At 40.3% G+C, this 14,574-nt stretch overlaps 1 protein-coding gene across 1 annotated transcript; it reads right to left on the bottom strand.

Moving 5' to 3' along the window:
• Positions 1 to 11,761: 11,761 nt before the first annotated feature.
• LOC114545456 (macrophage mannose receptor 1-like) lies at positions 11,762 to 14,361 on the bottom strand. The gene is made up of 4 exons (XM_028563723.1): positions 14,328 to 14,361; positions 13,727 to 14,116; positions 12,525 to 12,758; positions 11,762 to 12,105 (listed from the first exon to the last, which is right to left on the bottom strand). The coding sequence occupies exons 1-4, from the start codon at positions 14,359 to 14,361 to the stop codon at positions 11,762 to 11,764; spliced, it is 1,002 nt and encodes a 333-aa protein (XP_028419524.1).
• Between the last annotated feature and the right edge of the window lie 213 nt (positions 14,362 to 14,574).

Genomic DNA, 14,574 nt, shown 5'->3' on the forward strand with positions numbered 1-14,574 from the left:
GCGGGCCCGGGATCAACTGTGACCTGCAACCCTTTGCTTCATGTCATTCCCCCCTCTTTCTCCTCTTTCATTTCTTTAGCTGTCCAATCAAAATAAAGGCTGAAAATGACCAAAAAAAACAAAATCTTCAAAAGCTAATAATATATTCATATAATTCTTTAATTTGGATTTATTTAATTTATTTAGTCTTTGGTTTAGTATGACCACTTTTGGTTGTGCAAATGTATGCACTGTTCTATCAATAAAGAAGACAAAAACAAACAAACACATGATATGAATGTTAATATCTTTAGAAACATTTTCTTAAACAGACGTCTTGTAAATCGAATCAAATCTTAAATTGCTGTAACGGAAGCTGAAGTGAGAAGGAGAAATAAAATAACAGCTTTTACTTTATTCGGTCATCTTCATAATAAAGGTTGTAGTGGAAGACAAAAATGTAATGAGTTTTTCTAAGATGTACTATGTAGATGTAATAGATTAAATCATCTACAGATGTTCCTAATACTATAAAGTGCTATAACACAATATAAATTGTGTGTTAGTAACCAAAGTTCTCAGACACAAACGGTTGGTGCATAAGTAACAGTAAGGCTGCTAAATTAGAGCCACTGTGTAAAAGTGAATTAGCTTTGATGTACTAACCCAAAACCCAATACACGGACTGAGGAGAGTGTGTTAAATGCCAGAAGCACTATTCAGTGTGGAGGAAGCAATGATGATTTCCACTGTGCAGCTGAAAATGACACGTGGTGTTTGAGTTGTGTTTTTGTTGATTCTCTGAGTTCTTCCCCCCCGGAGAAGAACGCTGCCATTGTGGAGGAGGAGGATCGAGAGAGGTGAAGAGAGAGGAGGTCGCTGAGAAGGTTCCGGCTTTCAGTGAAGTCAGTTATTGCATTCTTGTGATAAGATAGAAATGTATACTTGGTCAAATAAGCCTGGAAAACTGAAGTGAACTTGTTTTTTTTTCACATCATTGTTAGTTTGAGGACATGATTGTTATTCATTCTCATGTGAGGACCAAAACTATGTTAACTAACGATGTTTTAGTCAATCTCTTAAAGGTCCCAAGACATGGTGCTCTTTGGATGCTTTTATATAGACCTGAGTGGTCCCCTAATACTGTATCTGAAGTCTCTTTTATATAGACCTTAGTGGTCCCCTAATACTATATCTGAAGTCTCTTTTATGTAGACCTTAGTGGTCCCCTAATACTGTATCTGAAGTCTCTTTTATATAGACCTTAGTGGTCCCCTAATACTGTATCTGAAGTCTCTTTTATATAGACCTTAGTGGTCCCCTAATACTGTATCTGAAGTCTCTTTTATATAGGCCTTAGTTGTTCCCTAATACTGTATCTGAAGTCTCTTTTATATAGACCTTAGTGGTCCCCTAATACTGTATCTGAAGTCTCTTTTATAAAGACCTTAGTGGTCCCCTAATACTGTATCTGAAGTCTCTTTTATATAGACCTTAGTGGTCCCCTAATACTGTATCTGAAGTCTCTTTTATAAAGACCTTAGTGGTCCCCTAATACTGTATCTGAAGTCTCGTTTATATAGACCTTAGTGGTCCCCTAATACTGTATCTGAAGTCTCTTTTATAAACCCTTAGTGGTCCCCTAATACTGTATCTGAAGTCTCTTTTATATAGACCTTAGTGGTCCCCTTATACTGTATCTGAAGTCTCTTTTATATAGACCTTAGTGGTCCCCTAATACTGTATCTGAAGTCTCTTTTATAAAGACCTTAGTGGTCCCCTAATACTGTATCTGAAGTCTCTTTTATATAGACCTTAGTGGTCCCCTAATACTGTCTCTGAAGTCTCTTTTATAAAGACCTTAGTGGTCCCCTAATACTGTATCTGAAGTCTCTTTTATAAAGACCTTAGTGGTCCCCTAATACTGTATCTGAAGTCTCTTTTATATAGACCTTAGTGGTCCCCTAATACTGTATCTGAAGTCTCTTTTATATAGACCTTAGTGGTCCCCTAATACTGTATCTGAAGTCTCTTTTATAAAGACCTTAGTGGTCCCCTAATACTGTATCTGAAGTCTCTTTTATATAGACCTTAGTGGTCCCCTAATACTGTATCTGAAGTCTCTTTTATATAGACCTTAGTGGTCCCCTAATACTGTATCTGAAGTCTCTTTTATAAAGACCTTAGTGGTCCCCTAATACTGTATCTGAAGTCTCTTTTATATAGGCCTTAGTGGTCCCCTAATACTGTATCTGAAGTCTCTTTTATATAGGCCTTAGTGGTCCCCTAATACTGTATCTGAAGTCTCTTTTATATAGACCTTAGTGGTACCCTAATACTGTATCTGAAGTCTCTTTTATAAAGACCTTAGTGGTCCCCTAATACTGTATCTGAAGTCTCTTTTATATAGACCTTAGTGGTCCCCTAATACTGTATCTGAAGTCTCTTTTATAAAGACCTTAGTGGTCCCCTAATACTGTATCTGAAGTCTCTTTTATATAGGCCTTAGTGGTCCCCTAATACTGTATCTGAAGTTTCTTTTATATAGACCTTAGTGGTACCCTAATACTGTATCTGAAGTCTCTTTTATAAACCCTTAGTGGTCCCCTAATACTGTATCTAAAGTCTCTTTTATATAGGCCTTAGTGGTCCCCTAAGACTGTATCTGAAGTCTCTTTTATATAGACCTTAGTGGTACCCTAATACTGTATCTGAAGTCTCTTTTATAAACCCTTAGTGGTCCCCTAATACTGTATCTGAAGTCTCTTTTATAAAGACCTTAGTGGTCCCCTAATACTGTATCTGAAGTCTCTTTTATATAGACCTTAGTGGTCCCCTAATACTGTCTCTGAAGTCTCTTTTATAAAGACCTTAGTGGTCCCCTAATACTGTATCTGAAGTCTCTTTTATATAGACCTTAGTGGTCCCCTAATACTGTATCTGAAGTCTCTTTTATATAGGCCTTAGTGGTCCCCTAATACTGTATCTGAAGTCTCTTTTATATAGACCTTAGTGGTACCCTAATACTGTATCTGAAGTCTCTTTTATAAAGACCTTAGTGGTCCCCTAATACTGTATCTGAAGTCTCTTTTATATATACCTTAGTGGTCCCCTAATACTGTATCTGAAGTCTCTTTTATAAAGACCTTAGTGGTCCCCTAATACTGTATCTGAAGTCTCTTTTATATAGGCCTTAGTGGTCCCCTAATACTGTATCTGAAGTCTCTTTTATATAGGCCTTAGTGGTCCCCTAATACTGTATCTGAAGTCTCTTTTATATAGACCTTAGTGGTCCCCTAATACTGTATCTGAAGACTCTTTTATATAGACCTTAGTGGTCCCCTAATACTGTATCTGAAGTCTCTCTCACGAAATTCAGCCTTGGTGCAGAATTCCAGCCACTAGAGCCAGTCCCACAATGAGCTTTCCTTAGTATATGCCATTTCTGTGTCTGTAGCTATTGAGGAGGAGAGAGGGGGGGGCAAGGTGGAGGGTGGGGGTGTGGCCTTGACCAACTGCCACTTTGCTCGTTTGAAAGCCATAATGTCTCTCTCTCTCATGGGTGGGCCAAATTCTCTCGGTGGGCAAAGCAGAGAAAGGGGAGGTAACCTTCCAGATCTGAGCTTTCATTTTCTCAAAGGCAGAGCAGGATACCCAGGGCTCGGTTTACACCCATCGCCATGTCTAGCCTCTGGGGGACCATAGGCAGGCTGGGGGGACTCATATTAATGTTAAAAAACCTCATAAAGTGAAATTTTCGTTCACTTTCGTTTTTAGCAAACCACACTCATTTGTTGGAGACTATTTTCAGCAGCGGGTCAATCCACTTTTGATGCTTTAGTGAGTATTTGGACAGCAGGACAGAAAACAAAAGAGCTTTATGGCACAGAGGAATAATAACATATATCAGGCTTTGATACACACACACACACACACACACACACACACACACACACACACACACACACACACACACACACACACACACACACACACACACTACTATGTTAGTTCCAATTCATCATTGGTTTGGAACGGCAAATTTGACCTGAAGAAAAATATAATATATACATAATAACTTTAAAATTTCACATATTTACTGGGGAAAGAAAACTAAGCTAAGCTCAGGGAGGTTGTAGGCTGAGGAGTTCACAAGACTTATCCTTAAAGGGTAAGTTAGTTTTTTTCATCCCTATTTTTCTATGTTTTTGTGTCTAAGTGACTGATGGTAACAACAATCTTTGATATTGGTCCTGTGAGACCGCGGCAGTCGGCAACAGGAAAAGAAGCTACAATGTAAGTTACTGGGCAATTGCACACCTTCAATTTACATCCACAAAAGTGCTTGTTTTACCATTTATATGCTGAAATTATTAAGTGTCTGACAGCATAATGGAAAGGAAAGGTCAACTTTTTTGTTTTGTTTTGTTGTTTCTTGTTAAAGGGTAAGATCCTTTTTGTTTAACATGACACAGCCCCAAACACGCTATGGCCAAGGGCTACTTGGTTAGGTTTAGGCAACAAAACTACTTTGATAAGTTTTTAAAAAGATTGTGGGTTGGTTTAATCTGTAGCCTACATTTATATAATTAAAATTGAAAGGAATTGAAATACTATAAAGCTTATTTTAGCTTCTTTTAATGCTAATCTCAGTTTCTTCCTTTCCTTTTCATAGCCCCTACATTCCAGCAGCACATGCTGCACAGACTCATGCTGATCACATTGTATACATCTTCCTTTTGGGTGTTTTATTTAATCCAGTATGTCCTATCCTGAGAGGTGTAAAAATTGCCTCTTCCCTTCTATTTCTGCCCAGTCTTCTTCCTGACCCAATATGTCTTTGAATGTTATATAAATGTCTTCCTGCATCATTTATGCCCCAGTATTCTTGCCATAATATTTCCATTTGATGTTTAATAATTGCTTCGCCCTCAATTGATTGCTTGGCCAATATGTCAGCATCCTTGTTTCCATCTACACCTACATGGGCAGGAACCCACATGAAACAGACCGTTACATCCTTATTGTACATTCTGTATAATAAATTCGGTATTTCAAAGATTTGATCTTGTCTGCATGATTTCACAGTTTTTATGCTTGTACCGTAAGCGCAGCCAAACTATCCAAAGCAATTATTGCATTTCTTTTGTTGTTTTCTTCCAACCATTCCAATGCTAGTATATTAGCTTGAAGCTCAACAGTATAAACTGATAAATGATCTGTGGCTCTCTTCTTAATGATATCTTATTCTGTGTAATGTAAATGCGGCTCAATATAATGCTGTACTATATTCCCAGAATATGTCTGCTTAGACTTCTTTCTCAATTGCTGGGTATTTAAATCTACTAATGGCATCATATACAACCAGGGAGGAATAGCTGAAGATGGGACTGATGGACTATAGTTTATTTACCTAAACCTATATTTTCTGCTTTTACATTTCCTTTCCACCCAAAACTATGAAAATTGGACTTGTTATGCTCCCACCAATCCTGCAAAATGGTCTTCGTAGGATGAGATGTTCTATGACCTTGTAAATTCACCCAATACGCCATCATAAGCTTAACTCTCCAAATCCGCAATGGCATTTCCTCCATTTCAATCTGCATTGCAGTTGGTGATGTTTTAAATGCACTACTTCAAATTCGTAGAGCCTGAGCCTGAGACTAGTCTCTGCTGCAGATACATATGCTATGCAACCATAATCTAGTACTGCTCTCATAAGCGCCCTATATACAGTACATTTAATAATGATGCCCTATTCGCTCCCCAATCTTGCCCTGATAGACATTGTAGGAGATTGCCTTGTTGATCAGACAGGAAGTGGTTTCATAATTCTGGAATGTACAGCTGAGTTCTGGAAACAGGATGTGTGCAGGTCCGTTAAGAGGACAGAGAGTTTACCCAAGGGGGTAAGCTTCGCTTCAGAGCACGAACCTCCGATGGCGCCATTTTGTTGCTACAAAGGTATCACCTCTTGTTAGCATTCCACTGACCGCCATTTTTTTTTTACGTCACTTGACTGCGAATAACTTTACATCTGAAGCGTTTAAAGACTCTATTTGTCCATTGTTTTATTCTAAAGAAACACGACAATGTATAAAAGGCTCAATTACCTTGTAACTCACGTTATGGCTCCGTAGCAGACGTTTTTGTAAAAATACGCTAACATGTCATAACCAAATGACTTACTCTCACACAGTAGAGGAATTACCGTATAGTACAGGAGAAGCTAGCAGGCAGTTTCGACTTACATGAGCTGTTTAGGTTTAATTACGAATGTTAACTAGCATGTTAGTTAGCAATAATTAGCCTGTGCTTATGTTATCTCCTTACATATACCTACACTCTCCATCTCTGTAAGATTGGGAATGATTGAGATTTCTCTTGGCACAGCTACCAGAACACTTACAACTTTCAGACACGTTGCTCACGTCACATCTACGTTGTCTCTGTCAGTTGGAGGCTGCGCAGTAAGGGAAGAGATCACCGGAAAAGTGCTTCTAATAAATAGCCTTCACTGGTCTCCGTCCAGAGCAACGGGGTCTATTGGTCCATTATATTTATGTCAATGAGTTTACCACAGTCCACAAGAGGCGTGTGGCCTGATCATGGGCCTAGATAAACAATGATCTGTTATAATGGAGCTGGAGACAGAGAGGTCAACGGCCTGATGACAAACATGTGCTGTCAGATGACGTACTATGCTGCTGTGCGATTAATTCCATCCCCCAATGTATAAAGTACCGCATGCTTTAAGAATGCCTTTAGTCATAGGGGAGACCAGGGACAGTTGTAACACTTTTTGCAATTTTTTGAAATACGTCAAAAACCATTTACACTGGAATAACCAATTTGTTATATTATAAACTTCAATCTGTCAGCTGCTGAAACAATGTATTAAAGTAGTTTTATGAAATATGTACAGGTTGCAAAATTGATTTTAATAAACCGTCCCAGTGTACAGGGACGGTTGTAACACATGTCAGGGACGGTTGTAACATGTCTAATATATACATAATAAATCAATCATATACTCAAAATGGAAGACATTATTTATCAGTCATGTTATTGTGACTATTCATTTCATGTTTTTAAGTAATGATTACCTTTTTTTCATACTACATGACAAAAAAGAGGTGAAGCTGTCAAATTATAATGCAATTTAATGATTTAATAACACCTCAACAAAGTTTAAACATGAACTCAAACATTCTCAACAACAGAGAGAGTGGGGGTGGGGGGCAAAAAAGCTTGAATCATTTTACTTTTAATTTACACATTAAAGGGAAACTATGCAGTTTTTGGTGATACTGGGACGGTTGTTAACGCCCCGTTACAACCGTCCCAGTATCACCAACCATCTTTTCATCTCATGTGAGCTAGCTTGACTGCTAGTTTGACAATTGTTAGCCATTTCTATTTTTAGCTTATAAAACAGTGATTCTAAGAATACTTGTTTGAATTCATAGACATTTGATCTTATAACCATCCATCCATCCATCTTCGTCCGCTTATCCGATGTCGGGTCGCTGGGGGAGCAGCTCCAGCAGGGGACCCCAAACTTCCCTTTCCCGAGCAACATTAACCAGCTCCGACTGGGGGATCCCGAGGCGTTCCCAGGCCAGGTTGGAGATATAATCCCTCCACCTAGTCCTGGGTCTTCCCCGAGGCCTCCTCCCAGCTGGACATGCCTGGAACACCTCCCTAGGGAGGCGCCCAGGGGGCATCCTTACCAGATGCCCGAACCACCTCAACTGGCTCCTTTCGACGCAAAGGAGCAGCGGCTCTACTCCGAGCTCCTCACGGATGACTGAGCTTCTCACCCTATCTCTAAGGGAGACGCCAGCCACCCTCCTGAGGAAACCTATTTCGGCCGCTTGTACCCTGGATCTCGTTCTTTCGGTCATGACCCAGCCTTCATGACCATAGGTGAGGGTAGGAACGAAAACTGACCGGTAGATCGAGAGCTTTGCCTTCTGGCTAAGCTCTCTTTTCGTCACAACGGTGCGATAGATTGAATGCAATACCGCACCCGCTGCGCCGATTCTCCGACCAATCTCCCGCTCCATTGTCCCCTCACTCGCGAACAAAACCCCAAGGTACTTGAACTCCTTCACTTGGGGTAAGGACTCATTCCCTACCTGGAGAAGGCATTCCATCGGTTTCCTGCTGAGAACCATGACCTCCGATTTAGAGGTGCTGATCCTCATCCCAAACGCTTCACATTCGGCTGCAAACCGATCCAGTGAGTGCTGAAGGTCACAGGCCGACGATGCCATCAGGACCACATCATCTGCAAAGAGCAGCGATGAGATCCCCAGCCCACCAAACTGCAACCCCTCCCCACCCCGACTACGCCTCGATATCCTGTCCATAAATATTACAAACAGGATTGGTGACAAAGCGCAGCCCTGGCGGAGGCCAACCCTCACCTGAAACGAGTCCAACTTACTGCCGAGAACCCGGACACAGCTCTCACTTTGGTCGTACAGAGATTGGATGGCCCTGAGAAGAGACCCCCTCACCCCATACTCCCGCAGCACCTCCCACAGTATCTCCCGGGGGACCCGGTCATACGCCTTCTCCAGATCCACAAAACACATGTAGACCGGTTGGGCATACTCCCAGGCTCCCTCCAGGATCCTTGCGAGAGTGAAGAGCTGGTCCGTTGTTAGACGACCAGGACGGAATCCGCATTGTTCCTCCTCAACCCGAGGTTCGACTATCGGCCGAACCCTCCTTTCCAGCACCTTGGAGTAGACTTTACCAGGGAGGCTGAGAAGTGTGATACCCCTGTAATTGGCAGACACCCTCTGGTCCCCCTTTTTAAAAAGGGGAACCACCACCCCGGTCTGCCACTCCTTTGGCACTGTTCCAGACTTCCACGCAATGTTGAAGATTCGTGTCAACCAGGACAGCCCCTCCACACCCAGAGCCTTGAGCATTTCTGGACGGATCTCATCAATCTCAGGGGCTTTGCCACTGTGGAGTTGTTTGACTACATCAGTGACTTCCGCCTGGGAAATCGACGACAATCCCCCGTCATCCTCCAGCTCTGCCTCTAACATAGAGGGCGTATTAGTCGGATTCAGGAGTTCCTCAAAGTGCTCCTTCCACCGCCCTATTACCTCCTCAGTTGAGGTCAACAGTGTCCCATCCTTACTGTACACAGCTTGGATGGTTCCCCGCTTCCCCTTCCTGAGGTGGCGAACAGTTTTCCAGAAGCACTTTGGTGCCGACCGAAAGTCCTTCTCCATGTCTTCTCCAAACTTCTCCCACATCTTATAACAGCATCCAAAAAAGTACATCAGAAAGAAAAGTAAAGTTTTACCTCAAAAACAACCCTTTGTTGATAAAGCCGTCAGGAAGTTTTCAAATGTGGCTCCCTTTTTAGCAAGAATGTAGGGAAACTAACTGAGCATGAGCACAGTGAGTCTCATCACTCTAGGTTGTTTCTGATTGGAGGAATTCAAGGTGTTACAACCGTCCCCTGTTACAACTGTCCCTGGTCTAAAGGAAAAGGGTAATGGGTCAAACAGCTTCAAAAGCTTCTGAGTCCTTTGAACAAATTGTATAGTGGATGGCCTTCAAAAAGCAGGACAATTTTTAGTTTTGAACTAATCCTCTTCATTACAGTAACCTCCGGGTTAAGACCAATAACTGAACCAGCTCTCTTGATTAACTTGTTTATCCTATTTTTGTCCTCAACAGATATAGAGTTAGACTCTGTGTAAAGGAAACTGTGCTGACCCTGTCTTGGTCTTTTAAAAACTCTAACTTCCTCACCGAAAAATAACCTGATAACCTAATTACATTTAAAGTGAGGAATTGCGGAGACTTTGATGGTGTAAGTGTAAGTATGAGTGAGTATGAATGATTGAGAGAATCGCTTGTTTGCTAACATTAACACACAACATTGTATTCAGAATCTAAAATATTTTTATAGCACTTTTTAATATGTGATTGTGTCAAGGTGTTCACGAGATACCAACCTTTTCGTGAACTTGTGAATGTCTTCTCTCGTTTTGATGGAGACAGACACTGTGTGCAGGGGGGAGGGGCTGTGTTTCTGTGTGTGTGTGTGTGTGTGTGTGTGTGTGTGTGTGTGTGTGTGTGTGTGTGTGTGTGTGTGTGTGTGTATGTGAGCGAGATGCAAGTGACAGAGAGACGGAGGAGAGCAGGGAAAGGAAATGCAGCTGAATGATTTTTAATAAAAATCAATTCATTTGGATCACAATTTCCCACATATTGTATTTAAAGTGCCCATATTATGCTCATTTTCAGGTTCATAATTGTTTTAAGGTTGTACCAGAATAGGTTTACATGGTTTAATTTTCAAAAAACACCATATTTTTGTTGTACTGCACAGCTCTCTCTCACTGCTGCAGATCCTCTTTTCACCTGGTCTCTGTTTTAGATACAGAGTGAGACATCTTTTCTTCTTCTTCTTCTGTACTATCTTTGATTGCACTCGCACATGCTCAGTAGCTCAGATGTAGATCATGTCAGCTAGCTCCATAGACAGTAAAAGAAAGGCTGTTGCTCCACCTTCGGTCAGTTACAAGTCAGGATTAGCTGGGAGACTTCTTCTAAATGAGGACGCACATGTAAGTAGTTCTTTTGTAGATTATGGTGAACTTTTGTGTGTTGTAGCAGTGCTTTGCTATTGAGAACGAGGTAGCATGCTAGTTACACGAGCAAACGGTTGCAGTTAGCCAGCTCGTTTCGGTTTGTGACGTCACAAGCCGTGCCGATTTTGAACCAATCACCCGGAGACTGAAGGCAGGACACATTCAGAAACCGTATCTCACTCAAAACAGCATGAATTAATTTTTTTTCAAAGTTTGTATGTGTGTGGAAGCACCAGAGACACAAAAGAACACCCCAAATCCCAGAAAAAGTATTTTTTTCATAATATGGGCACTTTAAAAATGCATAACATCAATCTCAATGGCCACCGCTCAATAAATTCAAAGAGATGTCATGTATAAAAATGAATCCAGCTTAGCATTAACACTAACGATTTACAAAAACGTTACGTTAAAAAAAAATTGTTGATTGGGCGGCGCACCTCTATAGTTAAGGCTTGGTTAGGTTTAGGAGAAGTAATATTTGGGATAAGAGCACTTAAGTGAAAAAAGAGGACCACTTTGTGGTTTAACAGTTTATTCTGAAACTCTAAAAAATGTGATCATCAAAGACCAAGATTTTACATAACAAAACCATCACCAGATATTCACCAAAACTTGAAAAAAAGAAGATAAAATGTTCCATATTACATATGGGAAAGCAAAATCAAACCACTCTACTGTAGATCAGTGTATTTATTCCTTTTCCTACCATAAATATGGGGGAAACAACACCTTTTGAATCATACAGAAAACAAAATACAACCTCAAAAGATGAATGATGATGATCCACAATTCAAGAAAATCTAACAAAAACTTCAGAAAATAACAAATAGTGATCATTCAGGGGAATCAGAATCAGGAGACAGAAAAACCTGTAACAGGATCACATCCTTAGTAATCTTGTCTCAATTTAAAATCTACTGTAAAAAAGTCTGATAGTAATTTCATATCTCTCCCACTTAGGTTGGGATTCCTACATTTCCCAGAATGCCATTCAATAAACCAATTGAACATATATATATATATATATATATATATATATATATATATATATATATATATATATATATATATAGTATCAACGTCACACCACAGCAAACAAATTGAGTGAATGAATAAAGCGCCTGCTACCAGTGAGTAGAGGGGTTTTACTTGGAACAGATGAAATTAAACTCCTCCATGTCATTCTTTTTGAACCACTTATGTTGTCCTCCTTTGTCCATGGCTCCAGACATGTCACAGTCATCCGTCTCATGTGAGTCCCAGTTCTTGTAGTTGACCACCTCGTCACTGACCCAGAACCAGAAATCTAGAGTGCAGGTGTAGCGCAGTCCCAGCCACACGTAGGGACTGTTGGCCTTCTTGGCTCTCTCTTGGACCCATTTCTGCTCGCCCAGGTTGGTGATGGAGACCAGGTCACCATGATGATCTCTGCAGTAATATAAGGCGTCCTCCCAGTTCTTGCTCTGATTGATCAGGATCACTTTATCTGTCATGGAAGAAATGGAGACAAAGTGTAAATAGCAACTGTATTATGGGAGGGTAACTTCGGTTTTTTTTTTAACCTGGAGCCTATTTTCCCATGTTTTTGTGTCTTAGTGACAAATGTTAAGAACAATTTTTGAAATTGGTCCAATATTACCCAAGACTGCTGTAGTTGGCAGCAATGAAACAAGCTGCAATTTAACGTTAATGGGAATTGTGCCCCCTCAATTTCCCGTTTAATTACCACTAGTGCCGTTTTACTACTGACACTCAGATGTTTGACAACATTATGGAAAGGATCTCTACATTTGCAAAACTCACTATCATAGCAGAAGAAGGGTTTTGATTTATTACATTCATCGGAGCTCCATTTTCCATTGAACATAGTCATAGCACATAGCTTGTTGGCGTCATCTTTAAACTCCAGATCCCAGTAGCTGAAAGAGAAACTGCTCCCATCAGACCACTTCCAGACATCTCTGAACAGGCCGATCCACAAGCATTTAGACTCATTCTTGATGAGTTTCTTGAAATCTTTGTCTTCTAGCTGTGTGAGTCCACTGACCAGGTCGGTGTGTTGTTCTCTGCAGTAGTTCTGAGCCTTTAGCCAGGTCATCTGATTTTGAATTAAATTAAATGTTTCGCTGGAGTTCTTCGTATCTGTGGAATACACAGACAACCTTAAGAAATATACATTTTTAAGTTATTTTCCGTTAAGTTTTATTTTCTTTAAACAGGTGAAACAATAGTGTGATATAAATTCACTTGATTCCACTGCAGTTTCAGATATTTTAATCAAAGTGTGCGTGGTAAAAGAAGGCAGACTGTCATGAACCATTCATACATATAGCTACGAAAAGTAAAGCCCTGAATTTTGTATGTATTCTGGATGCAACACATTGATTGCTGCTGCATAAGAAAGTTCTCATTCGTACAAAACAACATTTTTAAACCGGGGAGCAGAGTTTGCATCCCGGGGAAAACACCAGACTTTAACACAGGAAACGCCTGCTTGTGTCGCAGGAATGTTTTAATCTACACCACGATCTTTTTTCTAATCTTAATTACTCGTTTTGTAGCCTGAACTTAACTGTTGTCGCCGAATGACTCTCAGTTTTTGATGGCTAAATTGAACTGCCACGGCCCCTGAAAGGCCCGTCAGCTTTCGGCTCACAGTCACCTATTGTCGGCTAACCTCAACAAGCAACAGCCTCTGAAATGACAACAGCTCACGGTGCTCTGTGCCCGGCTTCCAGGAACCTTTTGTTTGCTAAATTTTACTGTAAATGCCGCTAATCTTTACTGTCATGTGACAGTGAGCGCCTAATTTCATAGGATACCATAGATTGGTGTGCATACGTTTTTGTACAATATCATACAAACCAGTTGAATGAGAATGCATTCATTAAACACGTGTAATTTTATCACAGTTACCAGTTATGTTTCTTGAAAATCACAAAAGAAAAGAAAAAATAATACTAGGTATATATTTTTGTTTTAACCAATTGGCCAAGTATCTACTTAATTCTTTATAAACAAAGATAAGGTATATGTCCACATAGACAGCTAGTGGTAGATAGGATAATATGTGTGTACATTAAATAGAGTTATTAGCCACATATTCTCACCATTGTAGCAGACAAACTTATATTTTGTATTACTACAATGCACGTCAATCCACTTGAAGGTCTCATCATCCGTCTTTATCACCACACAGTTCTCAGGATCGTTGCCAGCATCATTTGGCTCTCCTGGAGCCCATGAGTTGTTTGTGAACTCCACCCCTGGCAGAGACCAGCGCCACACATTGTTTTTGTTTTTTTTGTACATGCTATACAGCCCAATCCAGGCTCCATCTTGATTATTTGCATCTTTGAGTGTCTTCGTGTCTGTCATGCTAGACACTGTGGCCAGGTCAGTGAAATGGTTCCTGCAATACTTCTGGGCATCATCCCAGGTCTTTTTCTCTCCAATGAAGTAGTAGTCATAGAGCTGGCACACAAAGAAGGAACACTGACCTAATAACAGAGATAATAATGCAGTGATGGAGCTGATAGCTTGATAAGCATCTGTTGATCAAATCAAACTCACACCATACTCTTAATTTAAATGGGACCCGGAGTCCACTCATTTGACTTTTTTATTAATAAGAAGAGTAAGCTGTCCAGCTGTATTTTGTATATGTTTATGTATATAACACTGTAGAACTGATAAAGATGATCCACTTACCCATCAGAATCAGCACAAACAGACTCCACTGCATCTTTGCACTGTTGGATGTAACTGACATTTTAGTGTGTAGTGAATGAAGTACATAATCCAAAAGATTTAACAATTCTATTATTATTTATCTATTTAACTGCCTCTTAACCCATGAAAATATGTCATTTGAGTGATATACAGATAATAAAATGCATCGTGTCTGGACACCAGTGTTGTAGTCCAGACCACCTAAACCGAGACCAAGTCATTACCA

The sequence above is a fragment of the Perca flavescens genome, chromosome 19 (assembly GCF_004354835.1).
Source record: "Perca flavescens isolate YP-PL-M2 chromosome 19, PFLA_1.0, whole genome shotgun sequence".
In the NCBI taxonomy this organism is placed as follows: Eukaryota; Metazoa; Chordata; class Actinopteri; order Perciformes; family Percidae; genus Perca; species Perca flavescens.